The sequence below is a fragment of the Peromyscus californicus genome, unplaced genomic scaffold, assembly GCF_007827085.1.
Source record: "Peromyscus californicus insignis strain IS unplaced genomic scaffold, ASM782708v3 Scaffold_17__1_contigs__length_78620276, whole genome shotgun sequence".
NCBI classification, from domain to species: domain Eukaryota; kingdom Metazoa; phylum Chordata; class Mammalia; order Rodentia; family Cricetidae; genus Peromyscus; species Peromyscus californicus.
Genome location: NW_026294469.1, coordinates 24295256 through 24322068, shown reverse-complemented (window position 1 = coordinate 24322068; position 26813 = coordinate 24295256). Strand labels below are relative to the sequence as shown.

At 45.2% G+C, this 26813-nt stretch overlaps 1 protein-coding gene across 1 annotated transcript; it reads left to right on the top strand.

The window, feature by feature from the left end:
* On the top strand, positions 1-22103 carry Cdc25c (cell division cycle 25C). Its single transcript, XM_052741859.1, has 15 exons — positions 1-206; positions 379-456; positions 605-830; positions 2419-2510; positions 4173-4218; positions 6532-6565; positions 6847-6936; positions 7505-7600; positions 8377-8526; positions 13185-13286; positions 17051-17113; positions 18533-18631; positions 19520-19653; positions 20576-20687; positions 20918-22103. The coding sequence occupies exons 3-15, from the start codon at positions 640-642 to the stop codon at positions 21068-21070; spliced, it is 1362 nt and encodes a 453-aa protein (XP_052597819.1). The 5' UTR covers positions 1-206; positions 379-456; positions 605-639; the 3' UTR covers positions 21071-22103.
* The last annotated feature ends 4710 nt before the right edge of the window (positions 22104-26813 follow it).

Sequence of the window (26813 nt, the reverse complement as noted above, 5' to 3'; positions counted from 1 at the left end):
TGGTCAGGCCTATGGCTGTTGGTCTTGCCTTCCTGCCAGTTCCGGAGAGAAGCAGCAAAGCTGGATCTCGAGCTGCCTAGATAACAATTTTAACTCGAAGAACCCCTTCTGTTCTTCAGATTCCTTGTCATTCGGCGGAGTCTTCGCTTCCGTCCAGTCCTGCAGGAGTTTCTTTCTCCAAATTCGAATCTGCCTCTAAACTTAAGGTAAGCGGAGAGCTGTCCGTCTCGGACACCCGATCGTCCCTGCAGGGTTCTTTCGGGACCGGAGGTCCGAATAGCCTTATCGCGTTAGTTAGAATCTTTTTGTTTTCTTTCGGGACCGGAGGTCCGAATAGCCTTATCGCGTTAGTTAGAATCTTTTTGTTTTCTGGTCGAGAGTGTGAAACTGGATGATCCGGATCAAGCCAATCTTCTCTTCGTCCCACCTTTGAAGTTCTGAGCTTGCCAGACGTCTGTAAGTTTTCGCCCTGAGAAACTGCAGTGTGACATTCCAGAGGGTTATACTTCATCCTTTGGGGGTGCTCTTCCACCCGGGCTTAGGCTGGCCCTGGAAAGGGCGGAGAGGTTGGAAAAGGTGAACATCTGGAGTGTTCTTCTCCTAGATAGCCCTCCCTCCCTTGGTGAAGACTCCGAAGTCATGTCTACAGGACTCTTTCCGTGTGCAAGAGAAGAGGGAAGTTCTGTTTCAGCACCCAGTTTTAGGTCCAATCCAAGGAAGATGTTACACCTACTTTTGGAGAGAAACTCTTCTTTTACCACCCGTTCAGATTTCCCCAAATCTCCGGGAGACAAACTGCTTGACTCGACAAACCTAAGCATTTTGTCTGGGTAAATTAATTTTTTAAAAAGATTTATTTTTAAATGATGCACAGGAGAGAGAGGGAGGGAGGGAGGGAGGGAGGGAGGGAGGGAGAGAGAGAGAGAGAGAGAGGGAGGGAGGGAGAGAGAGAGAGAGAGAGAGAGAGAGAGAGAGGGGAGAGAGAGAGAGAGAGAGAGAGAGAGAGAGAGAGAGAGAGAGAGAGAGAGAGAGGGAGAGAGAGAATTCTACATGTAGGTGTATGAGGTGTATGTTTGTGATTATAGGTGCTTTCAGAGGTCAGAGGCATTGTACCCCCTGAAGTTACAGGTGATTGCTCTGCCTGAAGTGGGTGCTGGGATCTTAATTGCAGTCTTTTGGAATAACAGCAAACTCTTAACCACTGAGCCATCACTCCAGCCCGTAAATTAATTTTTAGGTTTATCCCTTATCTTTGGTTTTATGAACAGGTTTGTTTGCTGAATTATCCTGTTTCAAGGTTCGAGTCTCAGCTGTGACCTTGACCATGTCACTCTTGAGTCTTAGGCTTCCTTTCTATGTAACAAATAATAAAAAGCATCTTTTTCTAAATGGGACTTAGTGGAATATGTTTGTGATCTTTCCTTCTGGAGGTTGAGACAGGATGACCACAGGTTCAAGGCCAACCTGGGCTACTAGTGAATTTCAGGACAACTAGTGGCCTACAGATTGAGACTCTATTGCAAACAAATACTAGCAAGAAGAAAAAAATCATTTTCTATCTTAACAGGAATGATCTTTTCCTGTCTTGTGGGGATCAATGTGCTGTCTAGGAAGAACTCTGAAAATTTTATTATTATATAAGTTTTATGAGTTGATCACTTTAATTGTATCAGCTTTAGTGTTGTACTTTAGATTCTGGTCATAATGTCTTTACACCTCAGTAGCAAACAGTGTTTGAGGAATAGTAGAGATTCTAGGGAGAAACTGAATTTGTGTTCAGTGTGAACAGGATAGAGAATGTGGGGTCAAGATTCTACTCACTGGGCAGATGAGATGCCTCAGCCTGTAAAGGCATCTGTCACTGAGCCTGATGTCCTGAGTTGGATCTCCTGTCTCCTGGAGTTGTCTTCTGACCTTCACACACAAGTATGTGCTCATACAAAGAATAAAATGTAGTAAAAATTCTAAAAAAAAAGATCCCTTTAGATTCTCATTAAATAAAACCCATCTCAATATGTTGGTGAGAAGAAAATGAGGCTCACATTATTGTGCTTTGTTTGTTTGTTTGTTTGCTTTTTCAAGACAGGGTTTCTCTGTGTAATAGCCCTGGCTGTCCTGGAACTTACTCTGTAGCCCAGGCTGGCCTCAAACTCACAGAGATCCACTTGCCTCTGCCTCCCGAGTGCTGGGATCAAAGGTGTGCACCACCACTGCCAGGCTACATTATTGTAATAGAGAAAAAGTGGGGGATTATTTCCAGTCTGAGCTAGTTCCAAATAGCAGCTAGATTTATTTGGATACTATTTAGATTTTTGTGGTAGTAACTGAGAGAGATTTCAAATGAAGTCATGATCTCTACCTTTTTTAGGGTAGTACACCCTAATGGGAATATTGATATATATTCTTATGTCTCAACAGAGGAACCCCAAAACGTTGCCTTGATCTTTCGAATCTTAGCAATGGAGAGATGTCTGCTTCTCAGCTTATCACTTCTGCTGACTTTGAAACTGGTAGGGGTACAGTCTTTAAAGAGAAAACTAACTTTGAGATTGTTAATTTTATTTAATTGTTATGTGTATGCATGTTTTTGCATGCATGTATGTATGTGTACCACATGCATGCCTGCTGCCCTCAGAGGCCAAAAGAAGAGTTGAGAGTTGGATTCCTTGGGGCTAGGGTTACTGACTGTTAGGAGCTACCGGGTAGATGTTAAGAGATGAACCTGGGTCCTTCAGAAGAGCAGCAAGTGCACATAACTGGTAACTTGCTTAACTTGCTAACTTGGGCTGGAGAGGTGGCTCAGCCCTTAAAGGCTAAGGCTATAACTACAAGGAAAAAGTAACTTTTCCAAGAGAGGACGAGGTAATAGGATAGAAGTGGAAGCTGGTGAGAACAGGTAAAGAATCTACGTAAAGCCAGGGATATTAGCACATGGAAGGCTGAGGCTGCCAGTACCACTACCTACCAAAACCCTGAGAGAGAACATTTGCCTAAAAGTAGGAATTTTGAGGTTAGATAATGTTTTAGTTGAATGATAAGTGCAAAGAGAAAATAACAGTAATAGAAGTTGCTTTGCCTTAAAAAAAAGTTCTTCAAGAAAGAATATATTTTGTTGACTGATTAATGGTGGGGATGAAAATACAGTAAAAAAAATTTTTTTGTATCCCGATTTAATCTTAGTAGAAGCAAAGAAACTGGCATAAAGGAATGCTTTGTTCTACAAGACCCTCCATTCATCCTTAGCACCCTCCAAACACAAAAGAAACACTTTGTCAGCTAATGGGGGGGGGGTGCGTGTTTCTGGGTCTAAACCAAAAGTGTTGCTAGAAGACCTTGAACCATTTGCTCTAATTTCTGGTTTCCCAAGTAGCCACTTTTCTTTTCTGTTTGTTTTCTTGGGGAGGGGAGAAGGTGGAGGCTTGAGACAGTAGCTCAGGCTGCCCTCAGACTCACTTTGTAGCCGCTGAACTTCCGTTCGGCCTCATTTTACCTTCCAAGTGCTGGGGCTGCAGACCTTTGTGTTTATTCGTGTTTTACCTGCATCTATAGTGAATGTGTGCCTGGTACCCAAAGAAGCTAGAAGGGGCTGTCAGATCCCTTGGAACGGGAGTAGAGCACCATGTGGGTGCTGGGAACCAAACCTGGGTCCTCTGCAAGAGCAGCCAGTGCTCTTATCCTCTGAGCCATCTCTCTAGCCCAGTTAATGTTTTTCTTTTTCTTTCTTTTTTTCTTTTTAATTATTTATTATTAGTGTGTGTTTGTGTGGTGGTGGTGGGATAACAGACTATGGGATAACTGATGTGTGCTACCATGTTTTGTTTGGTTTGGTTTGGTTTTTCTCTTTTTTTTTTTTTCCCCGGAGCTGAGGACCGAACCCAGGGCCTTGTGCTTGCTAAATCCCCAACCCCTAGTTTGGTTTTTCGAGACAGGGTTTCTCTGTGTAGTTTTGGTGCCTGTCCTAGATCTCGCTTTGTAGATCAGGCTGGCCTCGAACTCACAGATCCACCTGGCTCTGCCTCCCAAGTGCTGGGATTAAGGCACCACCGCTGCCCAGCTGCCACCATGTTTTTATACAGTGCGGAGGACTGAACCTAGGACTTAGTGCATACTAGGCAAACACTCTACCAAGTAAGCTACATCCCCAGCCCATTATTCTTCATAACTGATTGCAGGTTCCCTGGATTCCTCAGGACCTCAGGATGTACAGTTAATTGGGAAGTAAGTTCTGCTGTTAAATGGTCTGCATGCCTTAGCCTTTCCTCACTTTTCACTGGGATGTTCTATGTGGACTCTTCAGACTATGAAGTACTTCACTTGCGATGTTAGTGGGCTTGGAGGCCTAGATTCTGACTTGACAGCTTTTAAGTTTCCTAGTTCTCAATAGTGTTGTGAAGTGCGGGCTATTTTAAACCAGCATACACAGAAATACCCTGTTTTTACATGGAGGGAAATGCTCTCCTGCACTCATGCTAGGGCTTCTCTTTGCACGTGAGAGGTGCTGTATTTTAGTGGCTCAGGATGCAGGGTCAGGAATGAGATTGTCTGTGGCTTACTGCTTCATCAGCTGTGACCCACAGTTTCTTAATTCATTGCCTCGCACTTTAGTCATTCATAATATGAGATAACAGTAGCACTTTTTATAAACAGCTATTGAAAAGATTAAATAAAAATGAGAAGGCTGGGCCACTTGAGACATCATCTCAAACAAAACAAAACACCATCCAACCCCAAAATGAAAACAAACACTAATTAGAGCCAGGTATTATAGTTTGGTTGTTTTTTTGGTTTTTTTTCTCTTTTTTCTTTTTGGTTTTTGGTTTTTCAAGACAGGGTTTCTCTGTGTTTGGGTGCCTGTCCTGGATCTTGCTCTGTAGACCAGGCTGGCCTCGAACTCACAGAGATCCACCTGGCTCTGCCTCCCGAGTGCTGGGATTAAAGGCATGCCCCACTGCTGCCAGCAATATGGTTTACATTTGTAATTCCAGGACTCACATGGTTGAGACAGGACAATCAGGAGTTCAAGGCCAGCCTTAGCTACATAACAAGACTGAGGCCAGCCTGGGCTGTGTGAGATAAGATCTTAATACCATCTCCCATCTCTACCCCCCAAAAAAGAAAGAAGAACAAAACAAAACATATCTAGCAAATACCAAGCATTATATGTTTGTTGTTATAACTATGATGAAGTATCACTTGGAATCCTAAAATATTTAGCCAGGGAGTATATATGGAATAAAAACTGCTTTCACTCCAACTCTTTCAAAACTTATTCTAGGTGGTGGTCGTACACACCCTTAATCCCAGCACTCGGGAGGCAGAGGCAGGCAGATGTCTGTGAGTTTGAGGCCAGCCTGGTCTACAGAGGGAGTTTCCGGACAGCCAGGGCTACATATAGAGAAACCCTGTTTCAAAAAACCAACAACAAAACAAAAAATCAAAACTTATTCTAGCCGGGCGGAGGTGGCGCATGCCTTTAATCCCAGCACTCGGGAGGCAGAGCCAGGCGGATCTCTGTGAGTTCAAGGCCAGCCTGGTCTACAGAGCGAGATCCAGGAAAGGCGCAAAGCTACACAGAGAAACCCTGTCTCGAAAAACAAAACAAAACAAAACAAAAAAAAAACTTATTCTAAACTGACTGTTTTAATATAGTTTATCCTTAGATATTATGTAAGACAGATGTTACTTTATTGCACTAGGGAAAGCTTTCTATAGCAATTTTTATGAGTATATGTGAAAATTTTACTTGTATTATTCACATTGTCTTTGAACTGGTTTTTCTTTTCTTTCTTTTTTCTTTTGTCCTGGTACTCTGTAGATCAGGCTGGCCTTGAACTCAGAGATTCACCTGCCTCTGCCTCTAGAGTGCTAGGATTAAAGGTGTGTGACACCACCACCACCACCACCACCTGGACTGATTTTTCTCTTTTATACTTTTTTCTTGGAGGCAGGGTCTCACTGTAGTCCAGTATGACCTTGAACTCGTAGGGATCCTCCTACTTCAGCCTCCTGAATGCTGGCTTCATAGTGGAGGACCACCAGGCTGGCTTTGCGTCCCTCCAAATAGCCTATGCTGTACACACTAGGTGGAAATCTGGGAGGAAGATGGAAATTCATTTTTTTATAAAAAGCCTCCTATGGTCAATGTTAGAACATGACTAAGTTATGGTTTGTTTCTATGTAAGATGTAAGGCAGGAGTGGTGGGTGTCGTCTGGTGGGTGAGTGCTTGCCTAGCTTGTACAAGGCCCTAGGTTCCAACCCCAGCACCTGAACGGGAATAAGAGATGTAAGACAAACTCCCCTTTGCTGCATGTTCATCTTGTCTAGTTATGCTGGTGCATTAAGGACCTTTTCCCCAGGATGCCACTGGGTCTTGATAGATAATACCCTGCATATTGTTGGAAGAGACAAATCACCACAGACTAGAGCTGCTTGAATAGAAGAGAGGAAAAACTGGGGTGCCCTTAACCACTGAAGAACCAAACTGCTTGGGGATTACCTGACTAGTGGTTTGTTTTTGTTTGAACTTTCAGAAATGATCACCAGGACCTTATGAAAGGCATCCCAGTAGGTAGACCGACCTGCCCCCCCCCCCCCCCCCCCCCCCCCCCCCCCCCCCCCGCCTTCCTTCTTTCCTTCCTTTTCATAGAGGGTCTCACAGTGTTTGGCTAGCTAGGCCGGAGCACCTGTTGAGCACAGGGACTTTAGGCATGTGTCACCATGCCCAGCCTAGACTCTCCTTTGGTTTGTTGGACTGTGGGTTTGTTTCTCAGGTGGGAGGCAGAGGGCTCCCAGCTGATGGTGTGGCATGTGGATACGGGATGCTTTAAGTAGACAGTGTCTTTCAGGTACAGCTTCTTTGTAGTACTCCAAATGCTTTGGACCATGGCCACAGAAAGAAAGACGCAATGCATAGCGTATCTGCCAATAAAGAAAATGTAAGTATTTAATGGACACCTAGATATATTCATTTTATTCCTTTAAATGAACAACTGCTTGACGTCATGAAACCTAGAGCTGTTTATACCTCAATATGCTAGACAAGCAAATTCCATCATTGTAACAGTGAAAAAACTATTTTTCCATCTAAGGTTTAACCTTAGGACAAAAACCTAGCTCTATAGCAAGTTGTCAGTTATGTTCAGTTGATGGGTTTAAGTATACAGATTGCTGTATCATGTAAATAACTGTTTTGAAATCATCATGTTACGTTTGTAAGTGTAGGTACCAGATGTACACATAATACACACATGTATGCAAACATGCCTGCCCAAGCAAGCTTTCGTTCGTCTCTATCCTTTTGCTTATGATGATAAAATTGGTATCCTCCAAAGCAAATCTCTGTGTCAGACATGAAATCCAAAGCATTATATATCTTCAGATACACATTTAATGGTCACGTTTTGTGGTTCATGAGAGTTATCCATGGTTTGATCAGATGTGATGCTTCTGGCAGGTATTAGTACTACTTTTCTTCCTCCAGCCAATGCAGTGTTTCTTCTGCAGATAAACACCAATCTAAAGACACTGGAGTGGGAGCCACCTAGGACCCCGAGGTTCCAAAACATGCCTGGAGATCCTCTGGCTTCTCTCTCTGTGCTGGTGAGTTACTGGATATCAAGTGACAGCTGGAGTACCATGGGCTACAAAGTAAGCTGTGGACTTCTAGCCTGTTGACTTTTCCTGAGCTGGCATAGGTGAGACAGTGAATCCGAGCAGGCTGAGGAGGAGCTATGTGTCTTCCGATCTTTTTAGTTGTTTAAACTGTGGCGTGAGAATGTTCCTTAGGTCTTTGGTTTCTTCTTCTTTCCTCTTCCTTTCTTTTGGGTTTTTGAGACAAGGTCTGCTCTGTAGTTCAGGCTGGCCTAGAAGTCACTGTGTAGTCCAGGCTGTCCTCAAGCCCACAACAATCCTGCAGTCTCAGTCCAGGTGCTGGGATAACAACCCTGCACCACGATGTACATTGTCCAGTTTCTTTATTCTTTTTGGAAGTGAGGTCTCACTGTGCTGCTCAGGCCAGCCTCGAATGCCTGTCCTCTTCTGTCCTTCTCCTCGGTCTCTGAGTCCTGATGTTGTAGGTGTGTACCACTGCAGGTCACTTTTTCTAAGAGTTGTACACTTTTAATTCCTACATTTATATCATTAGTATATTTTGAGTCAGTCTTTGTACATGATACAAGTGTTCTGAATAAAGGGCTTCATGTTCGTTTGTTATTTTTAATTTTTTTTCTTTCATTGAGACAGAATTTGAGTATGTAGCTCAGGCCTGCCTCAGCCTGCTAATCCTTTTATATCAGCCTCTTGATTAGTGGGATCATAGACATATGCTTTCACACTCGACCCTAACTAGGTTCTAATCTTGTCGATATACTTGACAGGAAGATGGACTCCTTGTGGACAATGAAATGCGGTATCTGGACAGTCCCATCACTGCAGTTCCAAAACTGAGTAAAAAGCTGAAGCTGGAAGACCAAGAAGGGGTTTCAGGGGACCCAATGGAGTTTTCCCTGGAAGACCAAGAGGCTAAGGTACAGTGTTCTGTTGCTTTCCATTTCCACCCTCTCTGTTTTATCTCATTTATTGTGTGCACGTGTCTTGTGTATGTTTCTGTGTGTGCATGCATGTGCAACCGTATGTGCGGTGGTCACAGGACAACTTGTGAAAGTTAGTTCTTTCCTCTGAGGGTGTAGGCGTCAAACTCAGTCATCAGGCCTCACAAGCTGAGTCTCCTCAGGGACCCTTGGCTTTCTGTTATTGTTTCTTGTTTTTTAAAAGGGTCTCATTATGTAGTCTAGGTTGTTGACATTGCTGGTTAGCCCAGAGTAGCTTTGAATGGCAAAGCTCCTCTCTTAACCTCCTGAATACTAGGATTATAGCAGGGCAGTCTTGTGCTACCACACCAAATTTTCTTTTTCATTTTGTTTGTTTGAGACAAGGTCTCACTACGAGGCCCAGGCTGTCCTACAACTCACTTGTAGCCAAAGCTAGTCTGGAATTCACTGTATAGCCCAGGCTGGCTTGGAACTCCTTGAAATCCTCCTGCCTCAGCCTCCCAAGTGCTAGGATTACAAGCATGAGCTTCTACATTTGTTTGTAAGTAAACAATATTGTATACCTATTGTACTAGGGCTGTGAAAACAAAATGGACAAAGACACACACACACACACACACACACACACACACACACACACACACACAGGCTTTTAGTCATGATACGTACCTGTCATTTCACCACTTCATAGATAGGAGCAGGATGGTTGTGTGTTAAGAGCCAACCTTGATTACATAGTGAGACCTGGTCTCAAAAGGGGTAGTGGGGCTAGAGAGAGGGCTCATCAGTTAAGAGCCCTGGCTGCTCTTCCAGAGGACCAGGGTTTGAGTCCAAAATTTTTTTTAATTAAAAAAAAGAGTCTTTAGACTCGAAGAATTACCTGGCTTATAGTGTCATTTCACCATGGAGATCGTCGCCCTATTCTGGATAAGAAAGTTTAGTCAGTAATCTGAGTCACTCTCAAAAGCAATGGCTGGAATCACCTAGCAGATCTTGCAAGTGTCTTGCCATGTACCTCTCCCATCACTAGGAGATCATCCGAAGCTGCTTGTGCCTTGTTGACAAACCAGAGATAGTTTCTGAGGTGTTTAGCACTTCCGGATCAGCTTCAGTTATTTGAAACTAATGTGGGCAAAGATGTTTATAAATTCATTCAGGTAAATGGAATAATTCTGTCTAGAGGGACGAAGCTGACTGATGAAAATGAGAAGGCATGAAAGGCAGAATGGGGGTGTAGTGGGTAACGTGCTTGACATACAGTTCACACTTGTACTGAAGCATTAAAAAATTAAAAAGAAATGATTTGCCATAAATGGTGGTTCCTGCTTATAATTCTAGCACTTGGTACCCTGAGGCAGGAGGGTGTCCTCAAGCTCCAAGTTGGCCAGGGTAGCAGAGGGATCCCCTGTTTCAACAAACTGAAAAGTTTCATGAGTTCACAAGGCAGATGTGGTCCCATGGAGTTCGGCACTCGGTTCCAGTTCTCGGCCTCTTCCCAGTGTTAGACCATTTGCCAGACTACTGTGAGCCTCAGTTTCCCGTATAAATTGGAGCACCGGGCTGGGCAGAAGCTCAGCTCCTACAGTACTGGCCACGGAAGCATGAGGACCACAGTGCGGGTCACAGAACCCACATAAATGCTGGGTGGTTTCACCTGTAATTCCAGCTCTAGAAAGGCGAAGACAGCGGATGGAGATTGGGGCCAGCTGGCTAGTTCGACTAGCCTCACCAGCAAGCTCTCTATTCAGTTGACAGACTGCCGCAGTGAATAAGGAGAGTGATTGAGGAAGACCACTGGCATCCACCTGGGGCCTCCACACACGTTCACAAACACATGCACATGGATTACAGGAACACACATGCAGAAATACAGTGTAGAATGTAATAACTTCCAGGATTGCTGTCTGTACGATAAAGTGTTGAGAGCAGTTTGTATAAGAGACCAAGTTCAAGACCAGCCTGTCTCCATCTCTGCTTCTCCCTAAAATGAAGCATGTGTGTTCTCATCTCACACATCTCTTTTCTCAGCGTGTGTGTGTGTGTGTGTGTGTGTGTGTGTGTGTGTGTGTGTGTGTAAACACACGGTAGCAGTGTTTGATGGGAGGATATGTTAGTTAGTTTGTATTGTATATCTTGAATGTTTGCAATTCTGTTTTGTTTGTGAATTATACCTCAATAAAAGAGAAAAAAATGTTTTCTGAGAGTGGTGGCACATGCCTTTAATCTCAGCATTTGGGAGGCAGAGGCAGGATGATTCCTGAAAGCTGGAGGCCAGCCTTGTGGCCAGCCTTGTCGACAGTGAGACCTTATCTCAAAAAGAAAAAAGAAAAGAAAAAGAAAAATTTAAAAAGCAGTTTATAACATTCCACATACTTTATTATTTTTTAAAGGTTTATTTTATTTTTATTTATGTGTTTGGGTAGATATCTTTGTAGGTCAGAAGATAGTGTCAGAGCTGCTGGAGGTCCAGTTACAGGTTTTTTGGTTTTTTTTTTTTTTTTTTTTTGGTTTTTCGAGACAGGGTTTCTCTGTGTAGCTTTGCGCCTTTCCTGGAACTCACTTGGTAGCCCAGGCTGGCCTTGAACTCACAGAGATCCGCCTGGCTCTGCCTCCCAAGTGCTGGGATTAAAGGCGTGCGCCACCAACGCCCGGCCTTCAGTTACAGGTTTTGTTGAGCCACCTAACACGTGAGTGTTAGGAACCAAACTCTGGTCCTCTGAAAGAGCAGCAGGTGCTCTTAACCACAGAGTCATTTTTCCAGCCCTGCTTTATTATTGTTGATAGAAACTAATATAATAGGAACAACATTTGATAATTAATGCGATACTAATATGTGCCAAGTGGTTTACTACAGTAGAGGACAATCATAATTAAGATAGAGAGGATTCCTTGGGGTAGAAAGATAGTTCAGTTTGTGGCTGGAGAGATGGCTTGGTGGTTAAGAGCACTGGCTGCTCTTCCAGGGGACACAGGTTCCAGAGGACACAGGTTTGGTGCCCAGTGCCCACATTGGTGGTTCACAACTACCTGTAACTCCAGTTTTAAGGAATTTGATTTCCACTTCTGACCTCTATATGAGTAGCGGGCACACACATGGTACACATTCTTACATCCAGACAAAACACACATAAAATAAAAATAAAATATATCATTTAAAAAAAAGATAGCTAAGCATGGGGACCTGCGCTCCAGCCTCAGCACCCACAGAAAAAGCCAGATATGGTCCAACCCCAGTGCTAGGGAGGCAGCCAAGGGAGGCTGTCTAGCCTTGTCTAATCAGCAGGTCCCAGACTTCACTGAGAGGCCCTGTTGCACAAACAAGGCAGCTGACTACTGAGGAATAACACCCAGGGTTGACCACTGGCCTTCACCCACAGAGCACTCACAGATACAAAGAAGATTAATAATAATTGTACAGGAGATCCTGGGTTCAATCCCTGGCATGGGGGTGTGTGTATATATTTCTGGAGTGTCATATGACAATATTTTATTGGGTTTTTGGTTTGTTTTTTGTTTTTCCAGATCAGGGTTTCTCTGTCTAGCCTTGGTTGTCCTGGAACTGACTCTGTAGACCAGGCTGGCCTTAAACTCAGATCCGCCTGCCTCTGCCTCCTGAGTACTGGAATTAAAAGTGTGCGCCACCACCGGCCCAGTTTATTGTTCTTTTTTAAGCAGGAGTCTTATTCTATGCCCTGACTGGTCTCAAACTTGTGTCCTTCTGCCTGAGCATCCCAAATGCTGGGATCGCAGGAGTGATCCGCCATGCCTAGCCCATGTGATGTCTTGACACTGTCTTCAGTGTTAGGATTTGAACCTAGAACCTAGCAAATGTTAGGCAACTGCTGAGCCATTGAACTTTACCCCGGTCCATATAATATTCAAATAGGGCAATTTTATACTTAAATTTTAGGAACTGCCCCACTGCAGTATATCACTTTGCATTCCCACCAGTAATACATAAAAGTACCAATTTCTCCACATCTTTAAAAAAAATATTATTTATTTAAAACTTTTTTTAGATTTTTTTTTTTTTGGTTTTTCGAGACAGGGTTTCTCTGTGTAATTTGCGCCTTTCCTGGAACTCACTTGGTAGTCCAGGCTGGCCTCGAACTCACAGAGATCCGCCTGGCTCTGCCTCCCGAGTGCTGGGATTAAAGGCGTGCGCCACTACCGCCCAGCTAGATTTTTATTTTATGTATATGAATATGTATTTAGGTGTGTGTGTGTGTGTGTGTGTGTGTGTGTGTGTGTGTGTGTGTGTGTGTGTAGGCATTCACGTGCATATGGCGGTCAAAGAAGAGTTTTTGTTTGTTTTGTTTTTGGGGATAGGGTTTTTCTGTGTAGCCTTGGCTGTCCTGGATCTCGCTCTATAGACCAGGCTGGCCTCGAACTCACAGAGATCCACCTGCCTCTGCCTCCCAAGGGCTGGGATTAAAGGTGTGCACCACCACCTCTTGGCCAGAGAACAGTTTTGTGGACTTGGTTCTGCCTTCCACATTTGTGTGGGTTCTGGGAATTGCACTCAGGTTGCCAGGCTCCAGCAAGTACCTTACTTACTGAGCCATCTTGCCAGCCCTGGTCTTTAAATCTTTAACATAAGAATTGTGGGGTAAGTGAGAGTTTCGTCATTTCAGGGTTTAAGACTAAAAAAGATGGCCTCTCTCTGTGACATTGATGCCATTCAGATGGAGGAGGAAGATTCTGATGAACGGCATCTGATTGGTGATTTCTCCAAGGTGAGTTTGGTTATATCTGCCTTTACTATCTGTGTGTGTGTGTGTGTGTGTGTGTGTGTGTGTGTGTGTGTGTGTGTGTGTATGTGTCCTCAAAGAGATCTGCCTGCCTCTGCCTCTGCCTCCCGAGTGCTGGAGTCAAAGGCGTGTGCCACCACCTCCATCCAGGCTTTGATTTTTCTTGATTTTAATCTCTTTGCAGAGGATGCTAGATGTAACCATCCGTCCTCACTAAATGTTCTTTGTTGACCTGAAGGTAGACCTCAAACCCAAATCTATCTAATAAGAAAGCATTTCTTGTTTATCTAGGAAAATCCAGAACACTGGTATGTGTATGTAACTTTGTATCCTTTCTTATTAGAAATACCTTTTTGAGTCAGGCTGTGGTGACCCACACCTTTAATCCTAGTGCTACTGGAGAGGCAGAGCCAGGAGGATCTCTGTAAGTTCTAGGCTAGCCTGGTCTACAGAGTGAGTTCCAGGACAGGCACCAAAACTGCACAGAGAAACCCTGCCTTGAAAAAAAAAAAAAAAAAAGAAAGAAATATCTTTTTGAGAGCTGGCAAGATGGCCCAGCAGGTAAAAAGCACCCTGGAGCCCGTGGTGGAAGAAGAAAACCAACTCTTGAAAGTTGTTCTGGGACATTGACACATGCACGGTAGTACATGAGTACCCACAGTCACCCTCACACACAATTCTTTTTCTTTTTTTAAAGATTTATTTATTTATTATGTGTACAGTGCTCTGCCTGCATATATCCCTGCAGGCCAGAAGAGGGCACCAGATCTCATTACAGATGGTTGTGAGCCACCATGTGGTTGCTGGGAATTGAACTTAGGACCTTTGGAAGAGCAAGCAGTGCTCTTAACCTCTGAGCCATCTCTCCAGCCCCTCACTCACAATTCTTAAGATGTCTAAAAACTGAAGATCTTTTAAGCTGGGTGTGATGGCTTATATCCTAGTCTCATCCCTCAGGAGACCGACGCAGGAGAATTGCTGCAAGTTTCAGATCAGCTTAAACCATATAGTGAGTTCTAGGCCAACCAGGACTATCCAGTGAGACCCTGTCTCCAAAAGCAGGTGTGTGTGTGTGTGTGTGTGTGTGTGTGTGTGTGTGTGTGTGTGTGTGTGTGTGTGTCCAAATAAATAAATACTTGGTTAATATAAAAAGAAAATGATAAAATTTATCCCAAACCTTATCAACCAGAAAAATTATTTTTTGTGTGTATTTCTACAGACTTTTCCCACACAAACTCACACATACAAGTAGGTTTTGTATCCCCCAACACCCGACAACAAAAATAACTCTTGTACTCTTTTGGGTCTGTTGAGGTTTTGTGGTCTCTGTTACTTTATGTCATCTCGTGGAGAAGAGCACAGCTCAGAGGTAGAGTACTTGCCACTTTATATCGAGAACATCTGTCCTGAGGCAGGATAGTGAGTCTGGACTGTGCAGTGAGAGCCTCTCTCCGAACAACAGCAATTTTTCAGTGAGGGCTAGAGATGTAACCCAGCGATAGAATGTATGCTCAGCATGGGTTCAGACCTCAGACAATCTTTTCAGTAGTAAACAGTTCTGTTTCATCATTTATCTCTGTTTTTCATTTTTTATTGTTCATACGTCTACTTTTTTAGAGTAAGTGTTTGTGTGCATGAGAATGTGTATGTGTTCGTATCGTAATACTAGAGGACAGCTTGTGGGAGTTGGTTTTCTCCTTCCACTGTGTGGTTCCTGGGGTTGAACTCAGGTTTCCAAGTTTGGTGGCAAGTGCTTTTACCCATGGAACCCTCTCTCCAGTCCTGTGTTTGTTTTTGTCGAGACAGGGTCTCTCTGTGTAGCCCTGGCTGCCCTGGAACTCACTCTGTAGCCCAGGCTGGCCTCGAACTCACAGAGATCCGCCTTCCTCTGCCTCCTGAGTGCTGGGACTAAAGGCGTGCACCACCACTGCCCAGCTATGTGGTTTTGTTTTTTAAGATAGCCTCTCATAGCTCAGGATCCATTTGCTTCAGACTCCCAAGTGCTAGGATTACAGGTGTATACCAGTGTACTTGGACATTTAGTCTTTTGGTTTTGGGTGTGTGGGGGATGCTGTATGTGCTTTAGTGTGTGTGGGAGCCCGTTTTCGGGTTCCTGGTGGCTTTACCCAGCAGTTCCGCATAGAGGATGATTAGGACCACGGACCTGAATGCAGGTGTGTGAGATGGTCTGCACTTGGCTGTGCTGGGGGAGGAGGTCTTTTGCTCCACCCCTTGGCGTCTCTATAAAAACCCTGGGGCAGAGACAGTCGGGGCCCGTTGGAATAGGTTCCAGGCCCTCTCGAGGCTATCCTTTATTTTCTATCTGTTTATCTCCTCAAGATTCTCCGCAATAAATCCTTCTATCTAATATTTCCTGCTGCTCACACTCAAGAAAACTCTGGGGAGCTGTGGGGTTGGTGGGTAAACGCCCCACAAGTGTGGGCATCCATGTGCATCCATAGGTCAACCTTAAGTGGTGTTCCTCAGGAGTTGTCACCATGTGTTTTGAGACCGGGTCTCTCACTGGGACCTGGAGCTTGTAGATGAGTCTGGACTGGCAGGCCAGCAAGCCCCAAGGATCCTCGAGCCTCTGCCTCCCGAGCTCTGGGATTACAAATGCATACCATCCTGCCTAGCTTTGTTTGTGGATGCTAGGGACCAGTGCAGGTCCTCATACTGGTATTTTGCCAACTGAGCTATCTTCCCAGCCCCCATTTTATTGTTAACAACAGCGACAACAAAAGGATTGCTTATTTTTATTTCGTGTTTTTACCTGTTTTGCCTGAATATATGTATGAGCAATTGAGCCATAATGTGGGTGCTGGGAAATGAACCTTGACCCTCTGCAAGAGCAACAAGTGCTCTTAACCACTGAGCAATGTCTCCAGCCCCACATTTCATCATTAAAAAAAAAAAAAAAGATTTGGCGGCTAAATGGTGCATACCACCCAACACTCAGGAGGCAGAGGAAGGCAGGTCTCTGAATTCAAGGTCAGCCTGGTTTACATAGTGAGTTCCAGGATTGCCAGAGTTACATAGTAAGACTCAAAAAACAACAACAAAATATTTTTATTTTATGTATATGGGCGTTTTGCCTGCATGTATGTCTGTGCACCACGTGTGCAGTGTCATCAGAGGCCAGAAGAGGGTGTCAGAAATGTTGGTACTAGAGCTAGAGACAGTTGTGAGCCACCATGTGGGTGCTAGGAATCTGAACCCAGGTCCTCTGGGAGAGCAGCCAGTGCTCTTAACCACTGAGCCATCTCTCCAGACCTATATTTCATCATTTTCAATAACCGTTCATTAGTTAATTCTTTGGCTACTCATGTTTTTTCTATAAATCCTTTCTTGTGAGATATTTAGTTTTATAATTTTTCTTATGAATAAAATGGACATATCGGTGGAGAAACATAAAATTTTGTGTGCATCCTTGATAAGTTCCTTGGGATCAGTTCTTAGAAACAGAATTGCTGTTTTGTTTTGTTTTGTTTTCTAATATCACTTGGAAGCTAGATGTGGTGTTCTACACCTTTAATCCTAGAACTCTGAAGGCAGAGGCAGGGGGATCTCTGAGTTAAGGCCAGCCTGGTCTACAAAGTGAGTTCCAGGACAGATCTACAAGGAGCAACCCTGTCTCGAAAAACCAAACCCAATCAAAAGACTCACGTGGAAAGGGCAACATGGGAGTCTTTGATGGGATGCTTGGGTTGGGAATTCCTGCTGTAATTTCAGTTCTTGGGTCTTTCTAGATGTGTGTGCTGCCAACGGTGTCAGGCAGACACCAAGATCTGACGTACATCACCCCAGACACAGTAAGCAAATTTCTGGAGATGGTAACTGGGCATATCCTATCGTCAGCCGGCTGGCTGTGCTCCCCTAACGCCCACCTGTCTGTGTCGTTTCACTCTGTCCCCTCACGAGGGCTTCTTATTCACCTGCAGCTGTATTAAGAGGACTCCTTTGTATCTATTTTCCATCTTTTTATTTTATTTATTTATTTTTGAGATAAAGTTTCTTTTTGTAGACCAGGCTGTCCTGGAGCTTAGAGATCCAGCTGCCTCTGCCTCCCAGGTGCTGGGATTAAAGGCGTGTGCCACCATGTCCAGCTCCATTTCCTGTCTTTTGAAAAATTTTAGTTAAACAAATGATATATTATTATAGATAAGGGAGAGAAGGGAAGAAAGATATAAAAAGAAATAAATCAGCTGGGCAGTTCTTTCTAGAAAGGCTAAATTAATTTATTCTTCTAGAAGTAGTTTACATTTTCTCTTTTATTTTTTAATTTTATTTTATTTTTATTTTTTAAAGATTTATTTATTATGTATACAGTGTTCTGCCTGCATGTGTCCCTGCAGGCCAGAAGAGGGCACGAGATCTCATTACAGATGGTTGTGAGGCACCATGTGGTTGCTGGGTACTGTTCTCAGAACCTTTGGAAGAGCAGTCAGTACTCTTAACCACTGAGCCATCTCTCCAGCCCCATTTTTCTCTCTTTTTTTTTTTTTTGGTTTTTCGAGACAGGGTTTCTCTGTGTAGCTTTGCGCCTTTTCTGGGACTCACTTGGTAGCCCAGGCTGGCCTCGAACTCACAGAGATCCGCCTGGCTCTGCCTCCCGAGTGCTGGGATTAAAGGCGTGCGCCACCACCGCCCGGCCATTTTTCTCTTTTATTTTATTATTTTTATTTATTTATTTGTTTGTTTGTTTGTTTTTTGAGACAGGGTTTCTCTGTGTAACTTTGCGTCTTTCCTGGAACTCGCTCTGTAGACCAGGCTGGCCTCGAACTCACAGAGATCCGCCTGCCTCTGCCTCCCGAGTGCTGGGATTAAAGGCGTGCGCCACCACCGCCCGGCTACCCGTTTTCTCTTTTAAATACAAACCGTCACCTCTATGCTTTCTGAAAGACTCGTGAATGGGGGACTATTTCCCATGTCTTCTTATAAAACTGGGTTCTCTAGCTACTACCTCTGCTCCTGATGTCCTCCTCGGGTGTCCCTGAGAGACTGACTGGCCATACTCGCCTCTAGATCAACCTCAACATCAGCCATGTGTCCTCTACACAGGCATTTCCACTTCAAGCTCCTATGTGGGACTGGGCTTAACCATTGCTGTGGTATAAATACAGGCTAAATCTGGAGGCTGTGCATACAGTGCAGTCCTGGGTGACAGCTAGGAATATGCTCCTCTCTCAGAGTGCCAGTGAACAGGACATTCAGTCATTCTCTCTGTGCAGGTGGCTGCTTTACTGGCTGGAAACTTCCAGAGTCTGATTGAGAAGTTTTATATCATCGATTGCCGCTATCCGTATGAGTACCTGGGAGGACACATCCTGGTGAGGTCACACTGTGGACATTAGCCAGGGAGAAGCTGGAGATTTGGGTTTATTGAGAAGAGTGATGGGCAAAGGGTCCTATGACATCTAGCACAAGGACAGAGATCATACATTTGGATCACATCGGAGGAAGTCCTTACTTCTGTTTTAAGTCTGTACCGAGAGCAATCTCTTTCCCTCCTTGACAGTCTCTTTCTGTGGGCGCCTCGAAGTAAAAACAATCTGAGAACTAGGAAGTACTTTACAAACATTAGCTGCTCACAAACAGTTCTCATAGTTTAACCTGTGCTCTAGTGGTTCAGTATAGTTGTAAGTTTTTCTGTGTCCCACCTGGTCCCGCAGCCGCTCAGACGGGAATAAACACACAGAGGCTTATATTAATTACAAACTGGATGGCCTCTGGCTCAAGCTTCTTGCTAGCTAACTCTTATAACTTAACCCATTTCTATTAATCTATAGGTTGCCGTGTGCCCATGGTGTTAGCAGTTTGCTGGCATCTTGCTGCTCCTTGGGCAGCGGCTGCCCTCTCCCCTTCCTCTCCTTTCTCTTTTCACTGTCTCTCTTGGATTTTCCCACCTGGCTCCATCCTGCCCTGCCATAGGCCAATGCAGCTTTATTTATTAACCAATCAGAGCAACACATATTCACAGCATACAGAAAGACATCCCACAGCAGTTCAGTTTTATGAACATGTAGGGAGCAGCTACATACCAAACTCTCTGCCAAGCCCGAGGGTAGATACAGAGATAGGCTTAGGCTCCTGCCCTAGAATTCCTTCCTGCCTAGTTTCTGGCCTAAATATCCCAGAATAGTATCCCAGGCATTCCTGAGTATTGACTGAACACAAGCCCTTGAGGGAATACTTGCTAACAACATCCTTTTCTACAGGGAGCCTTAAACCTGCACAGCCAGAAGGAACTGCATGAGTTCTTTCTGAAGAAGCCTATTGTTCCTCTGGACATCCAGAAAAGAATCATTATTGTGTTCCTCTGTGAATTCTCCTCAGAGAGAGGCCCCCGAATGTGAGTGTCTAAGGTTGGCAATGGAAATGGATCTTGAATGAGACTTGGCAGACCAGTTTGAACAGAGACTGACCTGAATGAGTACCTTCCACTACAGTTGGATGGTGCAGAATCTCTGAGACATGGGTCTTGGCTAGTGCACATAGGCCAGGGGATAGGCCTACTTCCTGTCCCGTACCTGCTTCCTGTTCCACCAAGATGTGAACAAGCTGTGCCATAACCTCCCACTGCCAGCAGTGGGGCTGCAGCAGCCTCCATGCCTTAGGGTGACTGAAGGAAGGTGTTCCCAGATTCAAAAGTTTGAGCACTAAAAGGAAGAACTGGGCACGGGGGATGTAACTCAACCGGCAGACTGCCTGCCTAGAATGTATGCCTTGGGGTTGATCCCCAACATTACATAGAACTGGCCATAACTGTGCACACCTAAAATCCCAGCACAGAAAAGTGGGAGTCACACAAGCAGGAAGTTCAGAAGTTTAAGGCCAGCCTGGGTTCCATATCAACATGGGCTCGAGATCTCATCTCAAAAAAAAAAAAGCCAGACGTGCAGGTCTCTGGGTTTGAGGTCAGCCTGGGCTACATGGTGAGACCCTGTCTCAGAAACAAAGCAAACAAAAAACCATGTAAACACACACACACACAAAGAGAGATTTGGGAATGAAGCTTCAATGGAGCACAGGGAAAAGAGAATGTTATTTGGACCTTGGTTAGCAAACATTGTGAGAGGTTATGTGTGTTGGGGATGGTGACTGGGGATTAAACCTGTCTTCTAGACAGTACTTTACCCCTGAGCTACATTTCCAGCCCTAAAGGTTCTCTAAGGAGGTTCCTCGTGGTCTGCCCTCCCTACCCTCCCCACTGAAGGCCCATGGGCACCTGATTGGCCTCCTTCACCTCACCCGTCTCTGGATTTTCTCTAAAGGTGCCGTTCTCTGAGAGAAAAAGACAGAGCTCTGAACCAGTATCCAGCCTTGTACTACCCAGAGCTGTATGTCCTCAAAGGGGGCTACAGAGACTTCTTTCCAGAATATATGGTAAAGGGACGTGGAAGAGCTCAGAAATGGCACGTGGTGGGAGGTGAGGGGTTGAGGGGGGGATTGTGGCTCAGACTCAGAGGAGCCAGCTTTAGCATGCAGCCTCCAGGGACTGTAAACATCCTGAGAAGAAACTGCAGTCCCTCAGCCATTGAGAGCAGCACCTCTTCTCCTTAGTAGGCAGAGCTCAGGAGCCTAAGGAGTCCTTGACCTTGTCCCCAACCTTTCAGGAGCTGTGTGAACCTCAGAGCTACTGTCCCATGCATCATCAGGACCACCAGGCTGAGCTGCTGAGATGGCGAAGCCAGAGCAAGGCCCAGGAAGAGGACCGGCAGCTTTGGGAGCAGATTGCCCTCCTGGTGAAGGATGTGAGCCCACCATAGTGGGTATGACGGTGGCAGTGAAGTCACTGGAGACACTGGAGATCCTGAACAGAAAGAGTCACCTATGTCGCTAACCCCATGATTGTTACAAAGTGTCTGCAAACACTGGGCATGGCCCAGGCATGTTGCCAGTGCCTTTAGTCCCAGCACTCAGGAGGTAGAGGCAGGAGGATCTCTGTGAGTTTGAGGCAATCCTGGGCTACACATGACCCTGTCTCAAAAACAGACAAACAAATAAAAAGAAAACCTATAAAAGCTTCCAGATGCCTACAAGCTGATAGGCTGTATACTGACGAAATGCTAGGCCCCAGGACCTGCTCGGTGTCAGTGAGCTGCTGGCCGGGTTCTGGATGATGAGCAGAGGTGTTTGCATTGCTTCAGAGAGTTCATGTAGTTCTCTTCCCAGTCTTCACATCTTGCCATAAGCCAAACAGCTCGTTCTCCAACGCGGCCTGGCTTTTCGAGATTGCTGCCTACCCTCTCTCTGTCTTTCCTTCCGCTGCTCCCCATCTTCCGTCCACTCCAGTGGGCAGGTAAACAGGAGGAGTGTGACTGTGAGCCCAGTCTCTTCCTGGAAGCTCTACATAAGGAGAAGAGTCCTGAATGAAGGGCGAGGACTGTTTGTGTGGTGAGGGCTTGCCTAGAGGTCATGAGAACACTGCGTGTGAACTCTAGCACTATAAACAACTTCAGAGTAAAGTTGGACTGGGGAGATGGCTCGGTGGGTAAAACATTTGCTGCGTAAGCTTGAGGGCCTGAGTTCAAACCCAGGAAGCCACATAGAACAGCACTGTGACTGCATCTGTAGCCCCGGGGCCCTCACCGTGAGATGGAGCTGCAGACAGAAGCCCTGGAAACTGAGGCCGGCTAACCTGGCCTACACACAGAACAACAGAAAAGAGACCCCAACTTAAATAAGGTGGGAGGGGAAGACCAACACCTGAGGTGATGCCCTCACACGCACGCACGCGTGCGGCTTTGAGACCTAAAGATATAACCTGAAAGTGCCAAAGTTCTTTACTTTAGTGCTTAAGTTTTGGAGCATGGACCCTCAGCATCATAGGAATTTGTTTGAACTAAAAAAATCATGGTGCTCACTTCAGCACATATACTGAAAATGGAACAAAAGTGCAAGGATGATGCACAGATTAGTGAAGCATTACACACACACACACACACACACACAATACTCATGGCTTCAGATTTTTTAAAAGATTTATTATATTTACAGTTCTGCCTGCATGTATGCCTGCATGCCAGAAGAGGGCACCAGATCTCATTATAGAGCTCATAGCCACCATGGGGTTGCTGGGAGTTGAACTCAGGACCCCTGGAAGAGCAGCCAGTGCTCTTAACTGCTGAGCCATTTCTCCTGTCCCCTCACTTCAGATTTTAAGTCAGAACTTCTGAGGTTATAACTCACAAATCTAAGTTTTAAAACTTTCTGTTGCCAGGTGGTGGTGGTGCACACTTTTAATCCCAGTACTCGGGATGTGGAGGCAGGTGGATCTCTGTGAGTTCGAGGCCAGCCTGGTCTACAGAACAAGTTCCAGGACAACCAGGGCTATACAGAGAAAATGTTTCAGGGGAAAAAACAAAACAAAACAAAAACCCAACAACTTTCTGTCAAGTGTGGAGCAAATGCCAGTAATCTGTAATCTGAGAACTCGATGAGGAGGACCTGAGGTTCAAGGCCAGCCTCAGCTACTTGAGATCCCAGCTGACAAAATCATCAAAACAAGAAAAATGTTCTTTTTAAGGTAGTTTGATGCACCCTGAGGCATAGTAAACATTACTCTGGAACTAAGGGGAAGGTTCAGTTGTATTCCTGAGCTGGACTTGGTGATAAATGTTGGTATCCCTAAGTGGCCAAGGCAGGAAGATGGTGACTGTTAGGTCTGGTTCTCCCTGACAGTGAGTGCATGTACAGGATATATGGCCTGTGGTGAACTTTTCATTGTCTTTGAAAAAAATTTAAAGATTAATTTCTATGTATGAGTCTTTTGCCTGCGTGTGTGTGTGTGTGTGTGTGTGTGTGTGTGTGTGTGTGTGTGTGTGTGTTTGAGACTTGTGTGACTTGTGTGCCTGGTACCTGCAGAGGCCGTCTAGATCACCTGGAACCAGAGTTAAAGAGGATAGTGAGCCACCATGTGGGTGCTGGGAACAGCAAGTGCTCTTAACTGCTGAGCCATCTCACTGGCCCCTGTGTGTCATTTTTTAGTTTTGAAATGATTTCACTCTAGCTCAGGCCAGTGTCTTTCTTGGGTACATATCAGCACAGGCGACATAAGACCATGGCTTTAAAACAGCAAGGGGGTGGAGACTTGGCACTTAAAAGAGTATTTGCTGCTGCTCTTCCAGAGGACCCATGTTCAGTCCCCAGCACTGTCATCAAGGAGCTCCTAGCCACCTGTAACTCCAGCTCCAGGGGATCAAACGCCTTCTTATGGCCTCCATGGGCACCCACACATGGCAGACACTTAAGTTTTTTCCCATTGATTTGTCTTTTTTTGTTGTTTTGTTTTTCAAGACAGCGTTTCTCTGTAGTTTTAGAGCCTGTCCTGGAACTCACTCTGTAGACCAGGCTGGCCTCGAACTCACAGAGATCCGCCTGGCTCTGCCTCCCAAGTACTGGGATTAAAGGTGTGCAACACCAGCGCCTGGCTAGTTTGTCTTTTTTTAAAGAACTGGAAAGATGGCTCAGGGGTTAAGAACACTGTTGCTTTTGCAAAAGACACCCACGTGGTGATTCACAAACCATCTCTAATCCCAGTTCCACGGTATCTGACACCCTCTTCTGACCTCAAGGGCTATTTGGCACACATGTGATGCACATATATATACAAGGAGGCAAAACATTCATAAAAAAAATTTACACACGTGCACATACATGCCATGGTGCCCATGCAGAAACCAGAGGATAAATTGCAGGAGTTGATTCCTGTTTGCCACATAACTTGGAATTGAGTCTGGGACATCAGGCTTGGAGGCAATGCCTTTACACACAACCATCTCACCAGCTGGGCTGACTAGTTTTTAATATTATTTGACAGAAGCGAGGGTTATGTGGAGAGAAGGAATCTTAGTAAGAAAGTACCGGAGGGCATTTCTTGATTGGCGACTGATGTGGGAGGTCCCAGCTCACTCTAGGTGGTGCCACCCCTGGGCTGGTAGTCCTGGGTTGAAAAAAGAAAGCAGGCCGGGCGGTGGTGGTGGCGGCGGCGGCGGCGGCGGCGGCGGCGGCGGCGGCGGCGCACGCCTTTAATCCCAGCACTCGGGAGGCAGAGGCAGGCTAATCTTTGTGAGTTCGAGGCCAGCCTGGTCTACAGAGCGAGAGCCAGGAAAGGCGCAAAGCTACACAGAGAAATCCTGTCTCGAAAAACCAAAAAAAAAAAAAAAAAAAAAAAAAAAAGAAAGAAAGAAAGCAGGCTGAGCAAGCCAGTAAGCAGCCTCCTCCATGGCCTCTGCATCAGCTCTGGCCTCCAGGTTCCTGCCCCCTGAATTCTGCCCTGGCTTCCCTCGGTGATGAAGTGTGACCTGAGAGTTGTAAGACAAGCAAACTCTTCCCTTCTCCAGTTGCTTTTATCATGGTGTTTATCACAGCAATAAAAAAAAAAAAAAAAAAAACAAAAACCTGAAGATACCCTACATCAAGAGTTCTAGGACAGCCAGAGCTACACAGAGAAACCTTGTCTTTAAAAACAAATAACAATAATAATAATGTCCAAGAAGAAAGAAAAAATAGAAGTGTGAGGAAAGATCAGACTTCAGGAAGACCTTTCAAACTGTTGTGTGGTGCTCCGAACATTCCCAGAGCTCTTTGAGGTGGGCAGGCTCTCATCTGTGTGGTGAGATACACAACTCTGGTACTAGGGACTGGTAACCCAAGATTAGGAAAGGAGGAAGCGCTGTAAGGCACAGACCAGAGACAAAAATAAATCTTCCCAGATTCTGGAACAGGGTAACATTCTTGATATAAGTGGTTAAGTAATACAGAGGGCTGTAGCCAGAGTGTAGCTGGTGCCTGCAGCCGGACTGTTTCTTGTTGAATCCCTGCTTCACGGCAGAGGGCACTGCTGTATTCTCAAAGACAGCTGAGCCTCGACTCCAGCTGTCTGTGGGAATGAAAGCTGCCTCCCTTGTCCCTAAGCCCTTGAACTCAGCCTCTGGAGGTAGAGAGTGAGGGCAGAGGGGAAGGTACTACTCCACAATTCTACCCATTCAAGGACCAGGACCAAGCAGAAGTTCCCAGTAGCCCGAGGAAGAAAGTACTCCACACATCGAAGTGTAAGGGGGGATTCCGACTCATTACTGTCCCTAGTGGGTTATTTCCTGGTAAGTCTCCTCGGAGATGTGGATCCAAGTCCTCATAAGATACTGGTGTCTGTGTGTTCACATTTCAGTAACCTTATTTATTTATTTATTTATTTATTTATTTATTTATTTATTTATTTATTTATTTATTGAGACAGGGTTTCTTTTGTATAGCCTTGGCTCTCCTGGAACTCACTCTGTAGACCAGGCTGGCCTCGAACTCATAGAGATCCACCTGCCTCTGCCTCCCAATATTTTAGTAATCTTTTTTTTTTTTTTTTTTGGGTTTTTCGAGACAGGGTTTCTCTGTGTAGCTTTTCGCCTTTCCTGGAACTCGCTTTGGAGACCAGGCTGGCCTCGAACTCACAGAGATCCACCTGGCTCTGCCTCCCGAGTGCTGGGATTAAAGGCGTGCGCCACCACCGCCCGGCTTATTTTAGTAATCTTAAATGGACATTCTTGTAAAGAGAAATACTAGGACTTTATCTTTATGAAAAATGGTATTTATCTAAAAGGCATTTCTCCACACTGGCCTATCATCTGGTGGGTGGGGTATGGGCAGAGTGCTGAGTATTGAACTTCATATGCTAAGCAGGTGCTGGACCACTCAGCTCCAGCTTTCCCATAGGATTCATTTTATGTGTGTGTGTAAGTACCTGCATATAAGTATGCATACTACATGCATGCTTGGTGGGGGGGGGGGCAAACAAGTGATAGGCAATTGTAAGCCACCGTGTGAGTCCCGGGAACTGAACCTGAGTCCTTTGCAGGAGGAGTAAGTATATAGTCTCTGAGCCATCTCTCTAGCCCCAAGATTTCTTATCTCTCACTGTACTGGGACTGGGTTGTTGAATTCATATTACTTTCAAAAACAGTAATAGCACTTTGCAGCTGCTTGCTACACACAAGGCTTTCTAAATTCATTACATACAACAACAGTCCTATTGAGAGAAATTGAAGAAGACAGAGGATAACAAAACCACATAGCTGCCCCACATGGTGGCTCATGCCTGTAATCCCAGCACTCAAGACAGAGGCAGGGGGATTGCCAAGAGTTTGAGGCCAGCCTGGCTTACATAGTGAGTTCTAGGCTAGTGTGAGCTAGTGTGAGATCTTGTCTCAAGCAAACAGAAACAAAAAGGCCAGCATGGCAGCGTGCCTATAATCCCAGTACTTGGGAGGTAATGGCAAGGAGACAAGGAGCTGAAGGTCACTCTTGGCTTCACAGTGGGTCTACGACCAGCTTGGGTTACATGAAATGTTGTCTCACAAGGGAAAGGGCTGGGAATGGAGCTCAGTAGGGTGCCTAGCATTCACAAAGCCCTGGGCTTGAGCACAACTATAATTCCTGCACTGTGGAGGTAGAGACAGGATTGGAGGCTCAAGATTATCCTTGGCTGCCTAGTGAATTCATTGGCAGCCTGGGATA